At 36.0% G+C, this 20,001-nt stretch overlaps 1 protein-coding gene across 2 annotated transcripts in view; it reads right to left on the minus strand.

Moving 5' to 3' along the window:
• SPPL2A (signal peptide peptidase like 2A) overlaps window positions 1–20,001 on the minus strand; it is a 69,557-nt gene that overhangs the window by 23,303 nt on the left and 26,253 nt on the right. For both annotated transcript variants that reach the window (XM_027840839.1, XM_027840838.1), the window contains exons 5-6: window positions 13,067–13,200; window positions 3,088–3,236 (exon numbers count right to left, since the gene is read on the minus strand). In XM_027840839.1, the coding sequence (XP_027696640.1) occupies window positions 3,088–3,236; window positions 13,067–13,200 (283 nt within the window). The remainder of the gene's footprint in view (window positions 1–3,087; window positions 3,237–13,066; window positions 13,201–20,001) is intronic.

Consider the following 20,001-nt stretch of genomic DNA (forward strand, 5'->3'; position numbering starts at 1 on the left):
TTTCTGTACAAACACTGTATTTCAATTGATTTGTTTTTAAAAGCTATTTTAAATAGATGCTCAAAGAACATTCAATTAGACTGACTAGACTGCAACGTGGTGTTGTCTTCCACTGTATGTTTATTTAGGGTTTGTAAAAGGAATGGAAAAGTTACCTGCATGTCAGTAGTTGTTTGAAAACAACTCATTCTAAAATTTAAGCTAACAATCACGTGAGATCTAATAAAGCAAGTCTAACAATATTTATTTCAAGAACAGGAAAGAATGAATTCCTTTATATTGCTGGCTTGAGATACATAATAATGTGTATCTAATAATCTGAAAATATCATATAAATTACTTCTGTAGGTTTATGTATATAGGTTATAGGATATAACTTGATCCATTCTATGGTCATATCCATGTAATAAAGAACCTTTTTGACCCACATGTACAAAAATATTTATAGCAGTTCTTTTTTTGTGGTGGCAAAAAACTAGAAATTGAGGGGATGCCCATCAATTGGGGAATGGCTGAACAAGTTGTGGTATATGAATGTAATGGCATACTATTGTGCATAAGAAATAAGACTTCAGAAAAACCCGGACTTATATAAACTGATGCTGAATGAAATAAGCAGAACCAGAACATTGTACACAGTAACAGAAACACTGTGTGATGATCAACTGTGACAGACTTAGCTCTTCTCAGCAATACAATGATCCAAGACAATTTCAAAAGACTCATGATGGAAAATGCTATCCACATTCATAAAAAGAACTATGGAGTCTGAATGCTGATTGAAGCAAACTATTTTCACTTTTTTTTGGTTTTGTTTTTTTTCTTTCTCATGGTTTTTCCCTTTTGTTCTGATTCTTCTTTCACAATGTCTAATGTGGAAATATGATTGTACATGTATAACCTATATTATTGCTTGCTGTCTTGGGAGGAGTAAGGGGAGGAAGAGAGGAAGAAAAATTTGGAACTTAAAATCTTATAAAAGTGAGCATTAAAAACTATCTTTACATGTAACTGGAAAAAAATACTATTAAGTGGGGGGGGAAAGAACCTTTTCCTAAGAGTTCTAATATAGTTATCAATGTTTAATACTCATGTATTTTTATTTAAAATTATTAATAAAAGTTTTACTATTAAAATTACTAAGCTTAAAAGATTAAATTTTCTTTTTTCATCTCTCAATAATTCAAAATAACTAATTTTACTGCATAGACATTTTGACATTTCAGTGAAACCGTGAGGCCACTTTGTTGTTCAAGAGAGGATGATAAGCAAAAAGTCTAGAGCCAATGAAGTGTATAAAGAGTGGTGGCTACCCCTGGAGGGTGATTAAACAGCAAATATTAAGTGCTTACAGTGTGTAATACATTATACTAGGCACTGAGAATAAATCTAAGATGTGGATGAGATGTATACAAATAACTAATAACGGGCACATGAGAGGTTAAATTTATGAGAAATTTGAGGAAGGAGGGGTAACTTTTAGCTCAAGGTGGGTGGAGGGATCAAAGGCTTGACTGAGGAAATGGTACCTAGCCTGAGACTTTAAAGAGAAGAACTTAAACAGTTAGAGATGTAGAGAGACTATTTTCCAGGGCAGCGTGTATATCTGAGGCAGAGGAGTGGACTGGGAAAGGGAGAGGTAGGAAGAATGATATGTACAAATGAACACAGATGGAAAAAATGAAATCAAGAAACAGCCAGTAGGGGGCAGCTAGGTGGTACAGTGGATAGAGTTCCAACCTTGGAGTCAGGAAGACCTGAGTTCAAATCCAACCAAAGATACTTGACACTTACTAGCTGTCTGACCATGGGCAAGTCACTTAACTCTGATTGCCTCACCAAAAAGTTTAAAAAAAAAAAAAGAAAAGAAACAGCCAGTAGACTAGTTTGTCTTGGATCCAGAATATCTGAATAGGAGTAATGTTAAATAAGGAGAAAGGTAGACTGAAATCACATTATAGAGGGCTATGAATGCCAGGCTAAGGAGTTTGTATTTTATCTTAAAAGGCAATGGTGAGCCACTGGAAATGGAGAGTAAGGCAATCAGGTCTATTACAGTTACTTTGGCAGCTATGTAAAGAATGGCTTAGGAAGAGAAAAAAAGAGGCAGAGAGACAAGTATGATAATTTATGTGAGAGATGAGGGCTAGAACTGTAGCAGTAGCCCAGGGAAAAAAAGGCATGGATCAACATAGTGAATACATTAAAAATGCTACTAAAAAAAGCTAAAGTACAATTGTCATAGGTTGAGAGATTTTTTTTTTTTTAGAAATACTTTCCAAAGGACAGATGAAATTAACCACCTGAATCAAGTTGTGACGTCTCAGATTCTTCACTTCCTCTTTATGCCAACATTTTTTTGAACAGTGGCTTGGCAAAAGGTTTTTGGGTGATCTTCATGAATGTTCCTCTTTCCCCATTTCCCTCTTCTTGCTATTGTATACTCTGGCCATTGTCAGACTACTACAAAAGCAAGACTGGAGAGTTTCCAAGAGGCCACGCTGGAAAGTGAATCATTCTAGCATTCATTTAAGCCCTGAGTACAAAAAAGTTCAAGCTACCCCATAGGCCACCAGGCATATTCCCGATCATATGATCTGATCCTGACCTCTAGGATAGAGGATCTAGATTAATGATAAAAGGTTAATAAACAGGGAAAGTTATTTTTAAAATAAATTTTATATATTACCAACATTACCATTTTAACTCCAAAATATAAGGACTGCACTTTTGGGGTAGGCATTATATTTGTGATAATTCATGTATCAAAAAAAACCCTTAGATTACTGTTTTAGACACTATACAATTATGTTTTGTCTGCAGAGAAGAAAAACTAGTTATACCACAGCAAGTACTTCTACCTTGCCAATAATGAATTCTCTTAGACTATATGGTATCATCTAAACTAACAAGGGTGGAAGAATTTAAAATTTTGGTTGAGGATTAAAAAGCAAATTAGATAAATGAGTTATCCAAGTTTTCATAATAAAAATACCTTAATATAAAGAAAAGAAGGAAGTTCATGGAAGTGTTAGGGAAATACATACCAAAAGTAAAAAAATATATATAATAAAGCTAATTTCTTACCTAGCCACTTGTAGAAGAAATAAAGTAAGATCATTATAACACAACAGCCAACCACAAATATTATAACTGTAAGTGGAGTAAAAGTTAAAGAGTCTTCCTTCTTTTTTGTTTCTCTTTCTTCAGTGTTTGTCACTGCCTTCATGTCCTCCCTGCACAAATACACACAAAAGCCTCAGTCAACCTCATTTGTCAAACACTTATACAAATATGTGAAGGATCTATGACCTCCTCAGCACAGGGAATTCCTAGTATAAGAATACTTTCTCCAACAGAGGTCACATCCAGCTGAGCAGATGGGTAGACTCTGGAACATAATATCATCTCCTTTATAATTTTGCCCAGAACAATCCCTGGATACATCAGTTAGAGTGGGGGTGGAGTATGAAGGGATAAGGGATCAAAGAGGAACAGGACTGTAGAAAGCCCTGGCAACAAACTTGATGGAAAAAGTCAATCTATCAACACATGAGTTTATATGGAATAAAAATAAAAACTGATTAAAGGTTCAGATAAATTCTTAAATAGCCATTTTACCATTAGTTATAAAGAGGAATTTAGGGATAACATTCCAAGGACATCATAAAAGAAAATTAACCCACTCTCTCCAAACACATCCCCAATGTCACTGTTTGAAATACAATATTGGATGAACCACTGTTCTGACTCAATGTCATTTTTTAAAACATCATTTAGGACAAACTTTTGTATCTGAAAAAGTTGACAATATTTATGACACAAAACTTAAATTAGGTCGATCACATCTCCTTCTTGCTGCATAAGGTTGTTAGGTTTAAAATACGTTTTAGCTTGAAATACATTAAAATCTAATTATTATGAATCAGTGCAATAACATAAAAACTATTGCCTTTCCTGTAGAACACTACCTTTCCCCCCATTAGTGTCCACCTTTCAGAGTTATTTCAATAACAATATATAAATTTTCCTTTCTTTAGTATCCTCTTAAGATTCTAAATTTCCTAATAAAGGGCAAGAATTGTTTCTATAACATTCTTTGTAGGGCTTCTAAGTTTCTATTTCAGTTCCCGAACTAGAGGCTGAATGACTATTGCTAATCTGATTTAGTTTAAAATAAGTTTAATACTTAGTAATGATGATTACTATGCCAAAAGATTAAAAACTTAAAAAAATGATGGAGTTACAGTATGTTTTATAATGGCTATGCGTTAAAACTTCAATTACAGATGTGTCATGTCAGTGTCTGCAATCAGCAAAGTCCGACAGATTTAACCATCCTTTCTACCATTCTTGATCCATAATTATAAGTAAGGCTGTGGGAAAACAAAGCCCACCTTCTCATTAAAATTAGATTTTTCAAAATATGAGCTCTGCTAAAGCTATGACTTATTTGTGGGTACGACCCAGCTAATTAGCCAGTTAACTTCATATTTTAAGACTCAAAATTAAATAGTCTTCATTTTTTGCTCGTCTTTCTTTATTGCCTTCATGTCCTTTCCAGCACAAAAAGACATACTTCATTTTATTGCGCTTCACTTTATTGTTTTGCAGATAGCATTTTTTTTTATTTGTGAGAACCCTGTGTCAAACAAGTCTATCAGTGCCATTTTTCCAACACCGTGCTCACATCATGTCTTTGTGTCACATTTTGGTAATTCTCCCAATATTTCAAACTTTTAAATTATTATTATATCTGTTATGGTGATCTGTGATCAATGATTTTTGATGTTACTATTGTAATTGTTTTGGGATGCCACAAACTATGCCCATATGAGATGGTGAACTTAATAAATGTTGTGTGAGTCTTCTGACTGCTCTCTTCTGGCCTCCCTATTCCCTGAGATACAACAATATTGAAGAATATTACACAGACTTAGTTGATAAAGCAGTGGCAGGGTTTGAGAGGGTTGACTCCAATTTTGAAAGAAGTTTACTAAAATGCTATCAAACAGCATCACATGCTACAGAGAAATCTTTTGTGAAAGGAAAAATCAATCGAAAAGGCAAACTTCATTGTTACCTTAAAGAAACTGTCACAGCCACCCTAACCTTTAGCCACCACCAACCACCCTGATCAGTCAGCAGCTATCAACATCGAGGTAAGACCTCCACCAGAAAAAAGATTACTACTTGCTGAAGGTTCAGATGATGGTTACCATTCTTTTTTTTTTTTAACCAATAAAGTGTTTTTTAATTAAGGTATGTACATTGTCTTTTTTTAAAGACATAAACTATTGTACACTTAATAGTATATAGCTACTATAGCACAGTATACACATAACTTTTATCATGTACTGAGAAACCAAAAAATTTGTGCGATGTGACTTGTTTTATTGTGAAATTTGCTTTATTGTAGTGGTCTGGAACCAAACCCATAATATCTCTGCAGTATGCCTGTATACAAGAACCTCATTCAATTTTTTTTTTTTTGGGCTAAACATTCACACAAATACTTGAAGGATCTATGATGATTCTTGATATAGGGACTCCCTTGCCCTTACCTAATAATAAGAAAACACAGAACTGCAGGTATAGAAATTAGATGTAGTTGAAAAAAGTCTGGACTTCAAAAGACAATTCTGAAAGCAATATATACCATTTCTCCTACTTTCTTAATAAATGAAATGTATTTTGAAACTTAGTAAAATAAACTGGAGCTGCAGTGTGACTCTGAACTTGGGAGTCTGAAAGACTGGTTCAAATCCCACCTCTGACATTTAATAGCCTGTGACCATGGGCAAATCACTTAACATCTCTGAGCCTATAGTAACTCCTCTAAGAATATAAGTTAGAGATGAGTGGTAATCTGTGTCCTGTATAAAACATTCCAACACAGAAAAAAAATTAAAATTCTTTAATGTATTGATATAAATTAATTTATAATCAAATTTTTTTGCAAAACATTAATCTCATATAGGTAGATATTTATAAGTCTAAACTTCTGTCACTAACCATATCAACAAAAAGAATTTTTAAAAGCATGTCAGAATAGAATATGTTACAGTTGATCAATTGGAACATCACCAACCAGAATCTTCAAATGAGGTTTGTGTGTTTATTTTGGGGGATGGAGGAAAGGAATTAGATTTCATAGCAAACTGCTGAAACACAGCAACACATATTCATACAACACCACCAACCTACAACTACTTTTGGGAACATCCTGGAATTAGTATGCGTTCAGTTCAGGCTCCTCTACTGGCCCTAAGCATAGTGTGTGTTGATGTCCAGAATCAAGACTGTCATGCAACACACTATCCTGAATGATTAAAAAGAATTAGTGACATCTAGTTTCTCCCTCACTATCATGGAGAAAGCCTAGACTAATTGTTACCTTTGTCTGATACCGATTTTATAATGACTTTTACTATCCGTTCAAATATGGCTCCTGCTGTATAAGGTCTCAGCACTTCACTAGGTGAGAAAGCAAACTTCAGATTTGCTCATGATCTCTTTCAAGCTATTTTGGGAACTGTACAAAAGAGCTGTCACAAGAAGTGAACTTAGGAAAAAAAAAACACATTTTATTCATCTTTTAGTTCTTCCAAAGTTGAAAATATCAAGTCCTACTTCTAAGGAGAAAAAAACAAAACAAAAAGTCTCTCTCTCTCTCCTCCCCTCCCCCCCCCCCCTCCCCTAAAGTTACAGGACACAGAAAGATTTTTTCTGGGATGGGTGAGTGCAGAGGACTAGGAGGGAAGATGGCCAGCAAAAATCCCTCACAAATACTTAAAAGCAAAAAACAAAAACCTGTTCAACAGTAAGGGTGATAAATACAGGACAATGCAAGACAACTGAAAATGAAGAACAGCAGGAAAAAAAAATCACTAAATTATGCTTATGATACTAAGGGAAGACAACATACAAACACATTTAAAAAATATTTTTTACATAAATCAACTGTCTGAATTGCTAGAAGGGATACAAGTTGAAAGAATAAAAATGCTTTTAAAGTCTCACCCTAAAAAGCAAGCAGTAGTCTTGGTCCACTAATGGGAAAAAGTGAGAGAAGCTCAGTCTAAGAGGGTGAACCTCAAGAAGGGAAGAGAAACACCTAAGGGCAACTATCACTTCTGTAGGAAAAACTTCAAGAAAACAGTCTCATTAAGCAAGAAGTTTGGAAATGAAAGGGTCTATATACTTTCAGTCATCTTTAGAGAGGGTCCACTTGGCACTACTCTGCAATGCATTCTTTAAAAAGTAGCTAAAAATAAAGGAAGATTAAGGGTACTTTTGTTCTGTTTCAAAGAGACCTGTAATTTCATCAGTGTGCAGAGTCCCTGGTGAGGAAACTCCTTCTGCCAGTGGAGATCAGCAACAGTTCTGTGAATTACAGCCTTAGAGAATTGCCTAGAGCACCAAGAAGTTAAGTGACATGCTCAGGATCACATAGCTATTATGTGTTGAAGGGGGGACTTGAGCTTGGATTTTTTCTGATTCTCAGCTATTTTTACCATTACTAATGTCACATTTATACTGAACTTTCAATTTACAAATCACTTTCCTCGTGGTGACCTTTTAAGATAGGTAAATAATTATGTGAGAAATGTACGTAACTTAGCTCTTTAGGGGACAACTATTAAATATGAGCTAAGTAGGGTAAGAGGGAACTCCTAGAGCTCATATCATGTATTAAGAAATATTACAAAGAGTTTATCTTTCTCTCTCCTAATTATGGAGTTGTACCGACTGGCAGAAAATAAAAAGAGTTTTAAGATGTTTGAAAATGGTTAAGTGTTAGCTTAACCAACTCCTGGTATTATTATTCACTGCAAAGAAAAAGTTTTAGAAGTCATTTTTAAAAAACAATGAATATTTGCAAAAAATCACATTTATAGTACTGTCTAGATACAAATGCCTTCAATAAGGTTTTAGGTATTTATTTTTCAGCATTTTATTAAACTAAAGAACACTAGGCAGTTTTATGGAGAGCAAGAAAATATTTTTCTACAATGTTTGCCTCAATTCTACATTTTAAACTGCAATTTACCTTTAAGTTAAAAAAAAACCTTGTCTTAAATCAGCTTTACATATAGTCAACCTGCCCAAAGAGATCAAGCATAGTTTCTTCCATATCAACTTGGTGTTAAATGGATTATGCTTGAGATTAGTGATCTGTTTATAATGGTATTTCAACTCTCCATCCTGAAGAAGTCTCCATGTGGAACCTGGGACCTTTTGCTTTCATTTCTTAAAGTAACTAAATATCTTCCATTTGACAGAACAATCTGATTTTGAGCTGGCTCTCAACAAGTTTTTGCAACTCACTAGACCCCAGTCCTTTTTTTTCTTCCTCTCTTCATTTACTTGCTAAATCACAATGTTTATATGGTTTATATTTCTATTTTCTAGGAAAATCTTATACCTGGTCAACCAAACAATCGATAAGCATTTATTAAGCATCTACTATGTTCCAGGTACTGGGCATAAAAAGACAAAATTAAAGTTTCTTTTCATAAGGAGCTTATATATTTATTGGGAGAGACAACATGTATGCATGTAAGTATATACAAAAAAGTTTTAAAGGTAATTTTGGGGTGGATGTATTAGATCTTTGGTGGGAGGAATCAGGAAAGGGCTCGTGTAGAGAGGGCTCATGTAGGTGGCATTTGAACTGAACTTTGAAGGAAATTAGGCATTCAAAGAGCTTGCAAAAGTGAATTACACTCCAAAAATGGGGGACAGTCTATGTAAAGGCACACAATAATTACTTCAAACACTCTTTCAAAATAGTCTAGAAAAAGAAGGATGGTTGAAATCAAAGGTTTTCTCCATAAACAAAATAAGACAATTGATTATTGTGGAAGCTACAAAATCTAAAACTGGATGAATGACATTTTAAAGTCAAGATAATAAATTAAAATGCCACAGCAACATTCCCAAATGTTATGTTACATGAATATTATATGTTACATGTCATATGAATAAATATTTTGTCCTTAAATACATAAAATTTCTAATTCTTTCACATAATGTTTTTTTTAAAAGATAAGGGAAAACCACTCATATGTACATGAGCAGAGGTGATTAAAAACAGCCATCTTATCACTCTTTCCAAATCAATATTTAAGTTCATTTTTCTAGTACCTTTCTTTTACTCTCAAGATTTTCCTCTTAATCTGAGTCAATTTTTAGTACTCACAGATACTAAAAGGGCATCTTAAATGATGATAGAGAAGATGTATATTCACCTAGTTAAATGCAAATGTATCTTAAACACATGACAGAATTACAATCTATCCTTAGACACTGACTAGTTGTATGACCATGGGCACATCAGCCTAAGCTTCCTAATTCATAAAACAGAGATAATAACTGTAGTATGTATACCTCACAGGGTTGTTATGACGCTCAAATAAGATGATGTATGTAAAGTTCTCTACAAAACTTAAAAGGGTCATATCACACTCTTCTTGTTGTGTTGTTTTTGACAGAGACCAGATAGAAAAGGTCTGGGTACAAGTCATCCTGTTATTCTTTTATATTTCATGTTCTATGGATTACTGCACAGGTGGATAAAATAACTTTTTTTGGGGGGGGGGTGTAATTGAATAAAAATAATGGGTTGCAAGGTCACCTTCTGTAGGGTCACTGAAAACATCTTTGAGACAACTCCAGAAGCAGACAGGGTGATGGAGGTGATATGTACTTCATCCTATTTCCACATGGTTTTGATTTCTTCTTCTGGGTGCCTACATTTTAAAAGCTTTTCATTTCAAGTATCCTGGATATTATGAGAGTTTGATATGGCAACATCTAATAAAAAACTGTTCTTAAATTTTTACGGAAAAATATTATGTCCAGGAGATGATGGGCAAGAGTTTTGCTTGTAACGGTACCCTGGTTTCAGTATTATTATCATTATTATTATTTTTTCTGGTTTGAATAGTTTTCCTATTAGTAGTAATAAATCTAGATTCCTCCTTTAATATTGTGTTTTCTGTCAGGGTATATATTGAGATACAATTTAGAAGCAGTTAAGGCAGAAAATTTGTTTTGTTTGATCATGCATATTTGCAAGAAGTCCTTTTTTTTCTTCTCAATGGGAGAGGCAGGAGGTAGGAGGAAGAAAAAATAAGTATTTTTTAATTGAAAAAAATTAAAGTAAAAAAAATTCTATTTTTCAATTTCTCTTAGGTCAAAGAGACAAATTTATAACATGGCTGACCTGAATTCGGGTACAATACATGGAACAGAGAATAATAACTAGCCTTTTCAGAAATCATCCATGACCACGATTTCAGTACCAAACATAAGCTTTTAGGCCAATATATCACAAAGGATGGCAGTCTTAAACTAAAGAATCAAGGAGAATAAGTTTATTGTTTGATTACTCCACTGGTTTTCCCCTTACTTTATTTTCTAATGTTTGAAGTTTTGAAATAATAACTTGCAAATTGAGGGCTAATTTATTTTGAAAAGGGACATATATTCAAATACTAATTCTCCATCATGATGTAGGTAAGCAATGGTGCAAACATTAAGAATTATTTGGTTTTGGAATTAGATTTCCTACTTTTATAAAAATGTGTCTGACATTTTCAAAATTCAAGACTCTAAAAAAAGAATGACCATTATAAATACCTAAATCAGGAAAAAACAAGAAAGCTGCTCAGTTTTCCCATGTTTAACTCCTTTCTGCTTTCTATTCCTTGCTAAGCATCAAAGTCCCAGTGGTAAGCAGAGTGGTTATATTTATTCACAGCTTTCTAGGAGGAAGTAAATTAACTAGTTTAATTTTTTTTTAATCCTTTATTGTGACTACATTGAACTAGGAGAGAAGGAAGTAAGTTATAGCTTTTGAAATCTAACCAGGACTTAAATCAATGGAAGCTACGAGTAAAAAAAGAGGAATAGTATTTTAGAGACAGTTTTCTTGTATTATTTCTTGCATTATGCTGAGGTTTTTTGCTATGTCATGTTCTTCTAAAAGAACTATGATACTTAAGTTATTTCTGCACATCCTTCTTCGAGATCAAGCTTTTGCTTGTGTAGAAATCATGTGTTCTTTTAACATTGTTACCAGTTTTTCTTTTCTACCAGACTTTCCTCTATGTCAGTAGTTTTGCATGCGAAACCTGTTATTTTCTCTTTCGCTTCTTTGGAGAAGTTTGACACTGTGGCTTTAAGTTTTTCTAATCTGGTAATCATTTGTTGGTTGGTCACATGACCCAGAAGTTTTCTACAGTCATTGTTGTCAATTTTCATTAATATTTGAGATTCCTCCTTAATTAAAATCCAAATCTATATAGAAATATGTAACAAAATTAATTGAAATCTAACTGCATTATGCCCTCTCCTTTTTTTTTTTTTTTTAGCACCTCTGCCTGTCCATGAGACATGTCAATTTTCAGCAAGAACAAAAATGAATGCATGTAAAGTATTCTAGTATGTTTGAAAGAAACAGAAGGGAGAAAACGTTTTGCAAAGTGACTAAAAAGTAGTGCTTACATTTAGAATTGCTTTTCTTTTCTTTGCCAGATTGAGTGCTGGAATTTAGGCACCTTTTAGATAAGGGAAGAAGGACCACTTCTAATTCATTTTAAGCTCATTTTTTCTATGGCTTTCTGCTTGCTGGACAACAGTAGTCCAATGCAGGTTATGAAATGGTAGGGAAAGAAAGTTGGTTGGTTAGAAAAAATGGAGTATTGGTTTACTGCTCTTCTTCTGTTACTGCCAAAGAGAAACATTCAGGCGCTATCTCTTCATTCAAGTGTTCTCTGCTCTGGTCAAAATAAAACAAACTTGGACAAAAGTGTTCCTTAAAGGAAGAGGGCAGCTAGGTGGCACAGTGGATAGAGTGCTGGGTCTGAAGTCATGAAGATTAATCTTACTGAGTTCAAATCTGACCTCAGACACTTACTAGCTGTGTGACCCTGGCAAGTCACTTAACCATGTTTGCCTCAGTTTCCTCATTCTTAAAATAAGCGGGAGAAGGAAATGGCAAACCACTCCACTGTCTTTGCCAAGAAAGTCTCAAATGGGGTAATAGAGAGTCAGACATGACTGAAACAACTGAACAACAAAAAAAGGAAGAGCTGAATATGATACAAAGGAACTCACTGTCAAGTGTCACTCACCTAGTTTTACTTAGTTTCAGAATTGCTAAGTGACTGATTTTTTTAAAACCCTGGAAGACTTGGTTACTCTTTCAAAGCAATAAATAAAATTTAAAGAGGGGATCAAGAAGAGAAGAAAGAAAAGATAGTTTATGAAAGGAAACATTTTTATGCTCTTCTCAAAATGGCGAGGGACTATGTAAGGACAGAGTCTTGACTATATATATTCCACTAGAATTATAATAGAAGAAAAAAGTTAATTGAAGAAATAATGTTGTGTTGGCCTTTTTTTTTTGTTGTTAAAGATGACAATACTAGCCCAACAGTAGCAGGAAATATATTTTCATTTATTTTCAGTATTAGTTTGTACATTCTGGTTCTCCTTAAGAAGAGTCATACACAACAGTGTGGCCATATGCCAGGTGTCTAGGAATTAACCAGTCTGTGGGGTCAAAGCTACAAGCTTTGTTCATTCCTCTCTATACTCGTCTCCTGGCTCTTTGGACTTCTTTCTGCCCGTGCAGTTACTTCTTTTAAGCACCTCCCAGAACTTCCATTTTAAGGAAGGGTCCAAATTGGCCAGGTTCACTCCTCTCCAGACTTCTTTCTCTACAATGTCCCAACATAGGTACCTTCCTCCACACTCCTTTTTTCAGCTTCTTTTTATGTATTGTCTTCCCCCATTAGAATGTAAGCTCCTCAATGACAGGGACTGTATGTTTTGCTTCTATTTATATTCCCAGGGCTTAGCACATAGTAAGAGCTTGGTAAATGCTTGTTGGTTTGACTCACAACTTTGGTCTAAACTACATCATGCTCTAACGAAGAGAATTAGCTCAGCCTATCTTTAAAAATTAGTTTGTCAAAAAAAATAAAACAAAACACAAAACAACATTTCTTTTCTGCCACTCACTTAAAATATACTAAAGTTGAATACAACTTACAATTCACTGACGCCACTCCAGTAACCTCCTAAGGCCACACTTGACACGGCAATTATAAAGATGACCACCATAGTATAGTCAAATTTAGGTCGAGGTGGTGAATACAGTTTCACAGAAATGTTATTTCCAAGAGTCTGAAAGAAAAAAGCCAATTTTAAACATGATGATGAACACTTTCTAAGACACAAAGGTAATACAAAAGTATGGAAACAACAACACTTTATACTTCAATCTGGAATAGACTCTGTGACTAACACCAGACTTAGGCAATTGGAATACCAGATCTCGGCTACTGGTAGGCATGATAAGTTCTTAGGAGGGAAGCCATGCATGCTTTCCTGTACTAACACTGATTGAGGGAGGGATCAACATTGGTGTCAAGGGGAAGTGTCAACATTGGTTGACATAAACTTGAAAGTGAATATTTTGATGACCACAATAAAATGATTTTTAAAGATGCTTAAAGACTAGAGACTGCTGATAAATATAATGACCAATTATGACTTCAGAACCTGTCTTTTGTAAAGTATACTTCCTGTCTTTAGGTAGAGAGGTAGCATACTATGGATGAGGAATACGGAATGGATTTTCGGACATAGTAAATTTGTTGTTTTGTTTGTTTAATGTACTAATTTGTTACAATGGAGGGAATGGGATAGTGGTGGGGGTAGTTACTGGAAAGTAACAGTGATGTTAAAAAATAATATCAATAAAATATTTTTTAAAAGTTCACGATTTATAATATCACATATCATTCAGTCACTTAAAGTAAGCATAATTTACACAAAATAGGAGGATATTAAGTAGAGTCAAAACCAACAACTATGGTCATGACCAAATTAGCAATTCCATGCTGATAGGTTCTAACAGAACCCTCATTCACATCATAGAACACCACAGTTAATCTGAAAACAATCTGGAAGGTTCTTCATAAATTCAGATTTTTCAGGATGATCTCAAACCAGCATTTCATAGGAATATAGGGGCTTTATCCTGATTCTCACCATTTCACTGCAAAACCCAAAGGTATGGGGATAAATTAGGGAGCTCCTTATTTGAAGTCAAGTCAATAAGCATTTATTAAGTGCCTTCTATGTGTCAGGTGCTGTGCTAAGCACTGAGGGATAGAAAGTAAAAAACAGTCTTTCCCCTCAAGGAGCTCACAATCTAATGGGGAGAGACAACATGCAAATAACTATGGCAAACAAGATATATATAGGATAAATTGGGGATACTCTCGGATGGAAGGCACCAATACTAAGGAGTTTAAGAGAATTCCAGCTAGCGCGGTTCCCTTCAAAGCAGTTTTTTACTGCTCTCATGTCAATGAGCAGATGAACAAGGTTCAGTAATATATAATATAAACAAAAGTATAACGGCTTCTCTGTATACTCTTCTCTAAAAGTCCATTCCCTGTACTGTCTCACTCCCGTTATATGTTCTCCTTTTATATTCCTACTCTATCTAATGCAGTCTCTCATCATCAGTTTCTTCATCAAGTCTCTGTACCTAGAAGCTGATCTTTAATTTGGATAACATCATGTCATGGGTCCCATCCTTCCAAAGCCCAAACTATCCATGTGGCAGAGTAAACCCTATAGCCTTCTTGAGCCAGATGCTGACAAACTATTTGATATTTCTTGACTTTGCCAGCTTTGTCGATTTTCAAAGGGTATGGTAACATCTATGATAGTGGTAGTATAGGTTTTATTGTTCAAAATAACTAGATCTGGTCTTAAGGATTTTCCAAATCTTGGAACTGTCAAAGTTACCTGCACCTCGGTTGTTTCTGGGACTCTGATGTATTTAACCAGCCTATTTAAAATAGCATTGTGCTACTGAGTAATAGCTTCACTCAGCTGAGCTCTGCAATGGCAGAAGACATGGGAGTTTTTCATTTGATGCCCTACACCAACCTCCAGAGCCAAATCTTCTGGCCCCTATTTAATGGGACACAATCCAGTATGGCTCTGTAAATAAAATGCCAATCTGTGAACCAGGTAAACGATCCCTCCCTCATAAGTTTCAAGCTGAAACCAGACAGGTAATGGAATATACTTTACCCTGATCAGGTTTGCAGACTAGCTGTTGTTTAAAACCATGTTTCAGTGCTTGATTTAAATTCCTTTGCACACCTTCTAAGGCCAAGGGACTGCCATTTAGCCATTAAGACAAGACATTGTTACTTGCTCTTCATTCAGCTGGAATTTTACAGGCAATCGCTGGGAAGCTACCCACAGTTGGGACTAGATGTTGGATGCTGCTGTGCCCTTGTTTCCAAACTTCTCCAGAGCCATTTAACAAATGGCAAGATCTTCTGGCTGAAGGCAGTGCTTAATTCTATTCCTTACTGTACTGCTGAGGGAATAATGGGAGAGCCGACCCATATCAATTGACCTCACCCCATGAACCATCTGTCCAATATCTGCTGCTATACCTAAAGGTACGCCTTCCCATTTTATAGGGGAGGTACAGAGGCTCAATACTGGGTCTTTGGGTGTGGTATAGTTATCTCTTGTCATCTTTTTAAATTGTCCTAGTGAAGAGATTGAAGGCACTCTTGAGGCTCACACTGTTTTAAAGATAGAATGAGATACAGGGTAAGATTAAAGTATTTACTATGTCTATTTTCTGCTGGGGAGCCCATTTCAACTAATCCACAAGGTCTAACTCTGGTCGTGTTAGTTATTACGTCCCTGGAAGAGTTTGTGGAATCCACAGTGATTCTGAAGTAAGGGTAGTCATTTTCTTTGAACATCACTGAAATCTCCTGACTGCACTTGGAATTGAATGGAGAGTTCCTCCTTTTCTCAGCCATCAATTAACAAGGACACACATTTGGTCCCATTAAAATGTAGTCCTGCCCAAGTGGCCAGCTTATTCATGTTGTCCAGCATTTTGCTCAGAGAGCATAAGGTATCAGCTACTATGGTTAAGTCATCAGCATGCAGCAGGACATTAATTTTCCTGTACTACAATTTGCTGTCTTCATCAGGTAATGGATTATTAGTTCTAGGGTTAGATTCAAAACTATAAGGCTAAGAGGACAACCCTACCTTACTACTGCCTGGATGTCAATGCTCAGTGTAAGGTTATCTCTAGTGTGGACAGAAGTCCGACTACTTGAGCAGTCTCCGTAAAACACCAATCACCTCATTGTGCAAACTGGCCCATCTTAGCTCTAGCTAGAGCACTGAGTCAAAAGTTTTAGTCACATTGATGCAGATCACCCCACACAATTTCTTTTTGTTTGGCTTCATCCAAGTTGGATTACAATCAGAAATTATGCTCCTTGCAGTCATCAATAGGTAGGAAGCCCTTTTGACCCCTGCTAATACATTCATTCCTTGTACTCCAATTACTAAGTCTTTTTTGACAGGATGGAGGCACAGATCTTATCCAAGGTGTTACCCAGGGATACAGGTCTTCAGTTGGAGGGCAGATTCCTATTACCTTTCTTATGGATTAAAATAGTAGTGAATAATTGCCACTCCTTTGAGTCATAATTATATTTGTGTGATACATTAAAAATGGTGGCTAAAATCTCTCTCTCTCTCTCTCTCTCTTCCAGGAGCCAAGATGGTGGAGTAAGAAGTAATTTGCTCTTACCCTCCCTTATTGACCTCTGAAAGCCCATAAAATATCCAGGAAAAACCCTGGAACAGCTGAGCCAGCAGAAAGATGGGGTGCAGCAGTCTTGTAGCCCAGGAAGCTAGGGGGATTAACAGGAAAGGCCCCTCCTGCTCTGGGGAAGGGGGAGCAGTACAGGACAGGAAGTGTCCCAGCAAAACAGGAGCAAGCCCCACCTCAGCAAACCAGGGGGAGATCATGAACCCCAGGATGGTAGAGCAGGCAAACACCAACACCAGGACACCCGTCCCCCCAGTGCCTTAGCACAGGCAGGGTAACTGGTAAACACCAGCTCAGAAAACCACCAAGTGTGCTGGCATTCTCCAGCAGCAAAATCTCCTGGTGCTTCAGCACAACTCCAGGCTGGCAGACATCCTCCAGAAGCCAAACATTCAAGTGCTTTAAAGAACGCCGGGTGAGCAGGTGTCCTCCAGGGGCCTGACACCCCACCCCCATCCTCACCGCAAGAGCTCCAGTGCTGCTGACTCCAGTTCATCACCAGGTAAGCTGCTGGACCCCTACAGCCTCCAGCTGCCAGCACTTAAGGCCCTAGCACACAAAGCCAGTGACCAGGTCCTGGATTCCCAGCACAAGAAGCTTGAGTCAGTGACCTCTCTGCTCCAGCAGGAGAGCCCAACTTTAAATAGGAAATAGGCAAACAGCATGAGCAGAAAGCAGAAACAGACAGATGGCCATAGATTCTCATTATGGGAACAGGGAAGATCAAGGCACAAATTCAGAAGAGGACAACACTGTCAATATACTCACATCTGAAACTTCAAAGGGGAATATGAACTGGTCTCAAGACCAAAAAGCCTTCTTGGAAGAACTCAAGAAGGATTTTAAAAGTCAAACAAGAGAGGTAGAAAAACAATTGGGAAAGGAAATGAGAGGTATGCAAGAGACAGTCAATAGCTTGGAAAAGGAGGGAAAAAATTGACTATAGAAAACAAGTCCTTAAAAAATACAATTGGCCAAATGGAAAAGGAGGCATAAAAACTCACTGAAGAGAAGTCCTTAAAAAATAAAATGGATCAAATGGAAAAGGAGGTATAAAATCTAATAGAAGGAAACAATTTGTTAAAAATTAGAATTGGGCAAGTGGAAGTTAATGACTCTATGAGATCAGTCAAACAGAAATAAAGAAAAAATAGAAGAAAATGTAAAATACGTCATTGGTAAAAGAACTGACCTGGAAAATAGATCCAGGAGAAACAATTCAAAATTATTGGTCTACTTGAAAACCATGATTGAAAAAAAGAGCCTGGACAGTATCTTTTAGGAAATCAAGGAAAACTGCCCTGAGGTCCCAGAACCAGAAGGTCAAATAGTTATCAAAAGAATCCACCAATCACCTGAAAGAGATCCCAAATTGAAAACACCAAGGAAAATTGTAGCCAAATTCCAAAATTACCAGGTCAAAGAGAAAATACTACAAGCAGCCAGAAAGACACAATTTAAATATCATGGAATGACAGTCAGAATTACACAGGACCTTGCAGCTACTACATTAAAAGACTGCAAGGTGTGGAATAAGATATTCCATAAGGCAAAGGAGCTTGGATTACAATCAAGGATCAACTACCAAATGAAACTGAGCATAATCTTTTAGGGGAGGAAAGGGACATTCAATGAAATAGGAGACTTCCAAACTTTGCTGATGAAAAGACCAGAGCTCAACAGAAAATCTGATCTTCAAATACAAGACTCAAGAGAGGCATAAAAAGGTAAACAGGAAAAAAAAAATCAACATCTTATTAATAAGGGCAAACTGTTTACATCCCTACAAGGGAAGATGACACTTGTAACTCTTGAGAACTGTATCGTTATTATGACTTTTAAAAGGGGTATACATAGACAGAGAGCATGTGTATAAGTTGACTTTGATGTGATGATAAAAAAAATATAATTAAGTGGTGAAAAGGGATTGTTCTGTTAGAAGAGGAAAGGAGGAGGCAGACAAGGGTAAATTATATCACATGAAAAGGGACAAAAACCTATTACAGTAGAGGGAAAAGAGGGAGGGAGATAAGCATTGTTTGAACCTTACTCTCATCAGATTTGGCTCAAAGAGGGAATAATATAATCATTTAGGTATAGAAGTCTAATTTACCTTATAGGAAATAGGAGGGGGAAGGGAAAAGAAAAGAGAAGGGGTTTATAGAAGGGAGAGAAGAAGTAATAAGGGTAAAGGGGAAAAAAAGGGAGGGGGCTGATAGAAGGGAGAGTAGACTGAGTGGTCAAAAGCAAAACTAGTGAGGAGAGAAAGGAGAGAGAAAAGCATAAACAGGAGGGAAATACGATGGAGAGAAAGACACAGAGAGTAATCATAACTGTAATTGTGAATGGATGACTCTCCCATAAAATGGAAGTGGATAGCAGAGTAGATTAAGAGCCACAATCCTACAATATGTTGTTTAAAAACCTGGAAAGACTCATAAGAACTGATGCTAAGTGAAATGAGCAGAACCAAGAGAACATTGTACACAGTAACAGCCACGTTCTATGATGACTAACTTTGACAGACTTAGCTATTCTCAGCAATGCAAGGATCTTAGATAACTCCAAAAGATTCACGATGGAAAATGCTATCCACGTCCAGAGAAAGAACTTTGGAGTCTGAATGCAGATGGAAGCATACTATTTGCTCTCCTTTTCTTTTGTTGTTTTGTTTTGTTTCTTCTTTCTCACGGTTCCTCACATTAGTTCTAATTCTTCTTTACATCATGACTAACGTGAAAATATGTTTAATATGAATGTATAAATAGAGCCTATACCAGACTGCATGCTATCTTGGGGAAGGGAGAGGATTTTTAAAACTAAAAATCTTATGAAGTGAATGTTGAAAAGCAAAAATAAATAAATTCATTATTTAAAAAAAATATGTCTCTCTGGGTCAATCTTTTTCCAGATCCAGTATCTGAAGTTACCCAGTTCAGGGTCTATGTTCTTACATTGTTTTAATTGATCTTATATTTCAACTGGAGAATGGGTCTCAAAATGGATTACTTGTTTCAGTAGAGATATCAGTTTGGTATGAAGACACAGGATGTTATACAGGACAAACTGGAGGGAGTCTCAAAGGGAAGGCAACAACATTAAGGAGTTTAAGGAGAGTTCCCAAAGCATGGGTAGTTCCTTTCAAAGCAGTTAAGGTTCCTAGCCCCCATGTCAATGAGTAGATTAACAAGTTTGGTAATATATAACAAATAACACAATTATGTGGTGCTTTTCTCACAATAACCTTTTGAAATAGGTAGTGCAAGTCACTATTTTTTAGCTAAAGGGAGGCTGTGAGATGTTAC

The sequence above is a fragment of the Vombatus ursinus genome, unplaced genomic scaffold, assembly GCF_900497805.2.
Source record: "Vombatus ursinus unplaced genomic scaffold, bare-nosed wombat genome assembly UNPS02014848.1, whole genome shotgun sequence".
Lineage (NCBI taxonomy): Eukaryota > Metazoa > Chordata > Mammalia > Diprotodontia > Vombatidae > Vombatus > Vombatus ursinus.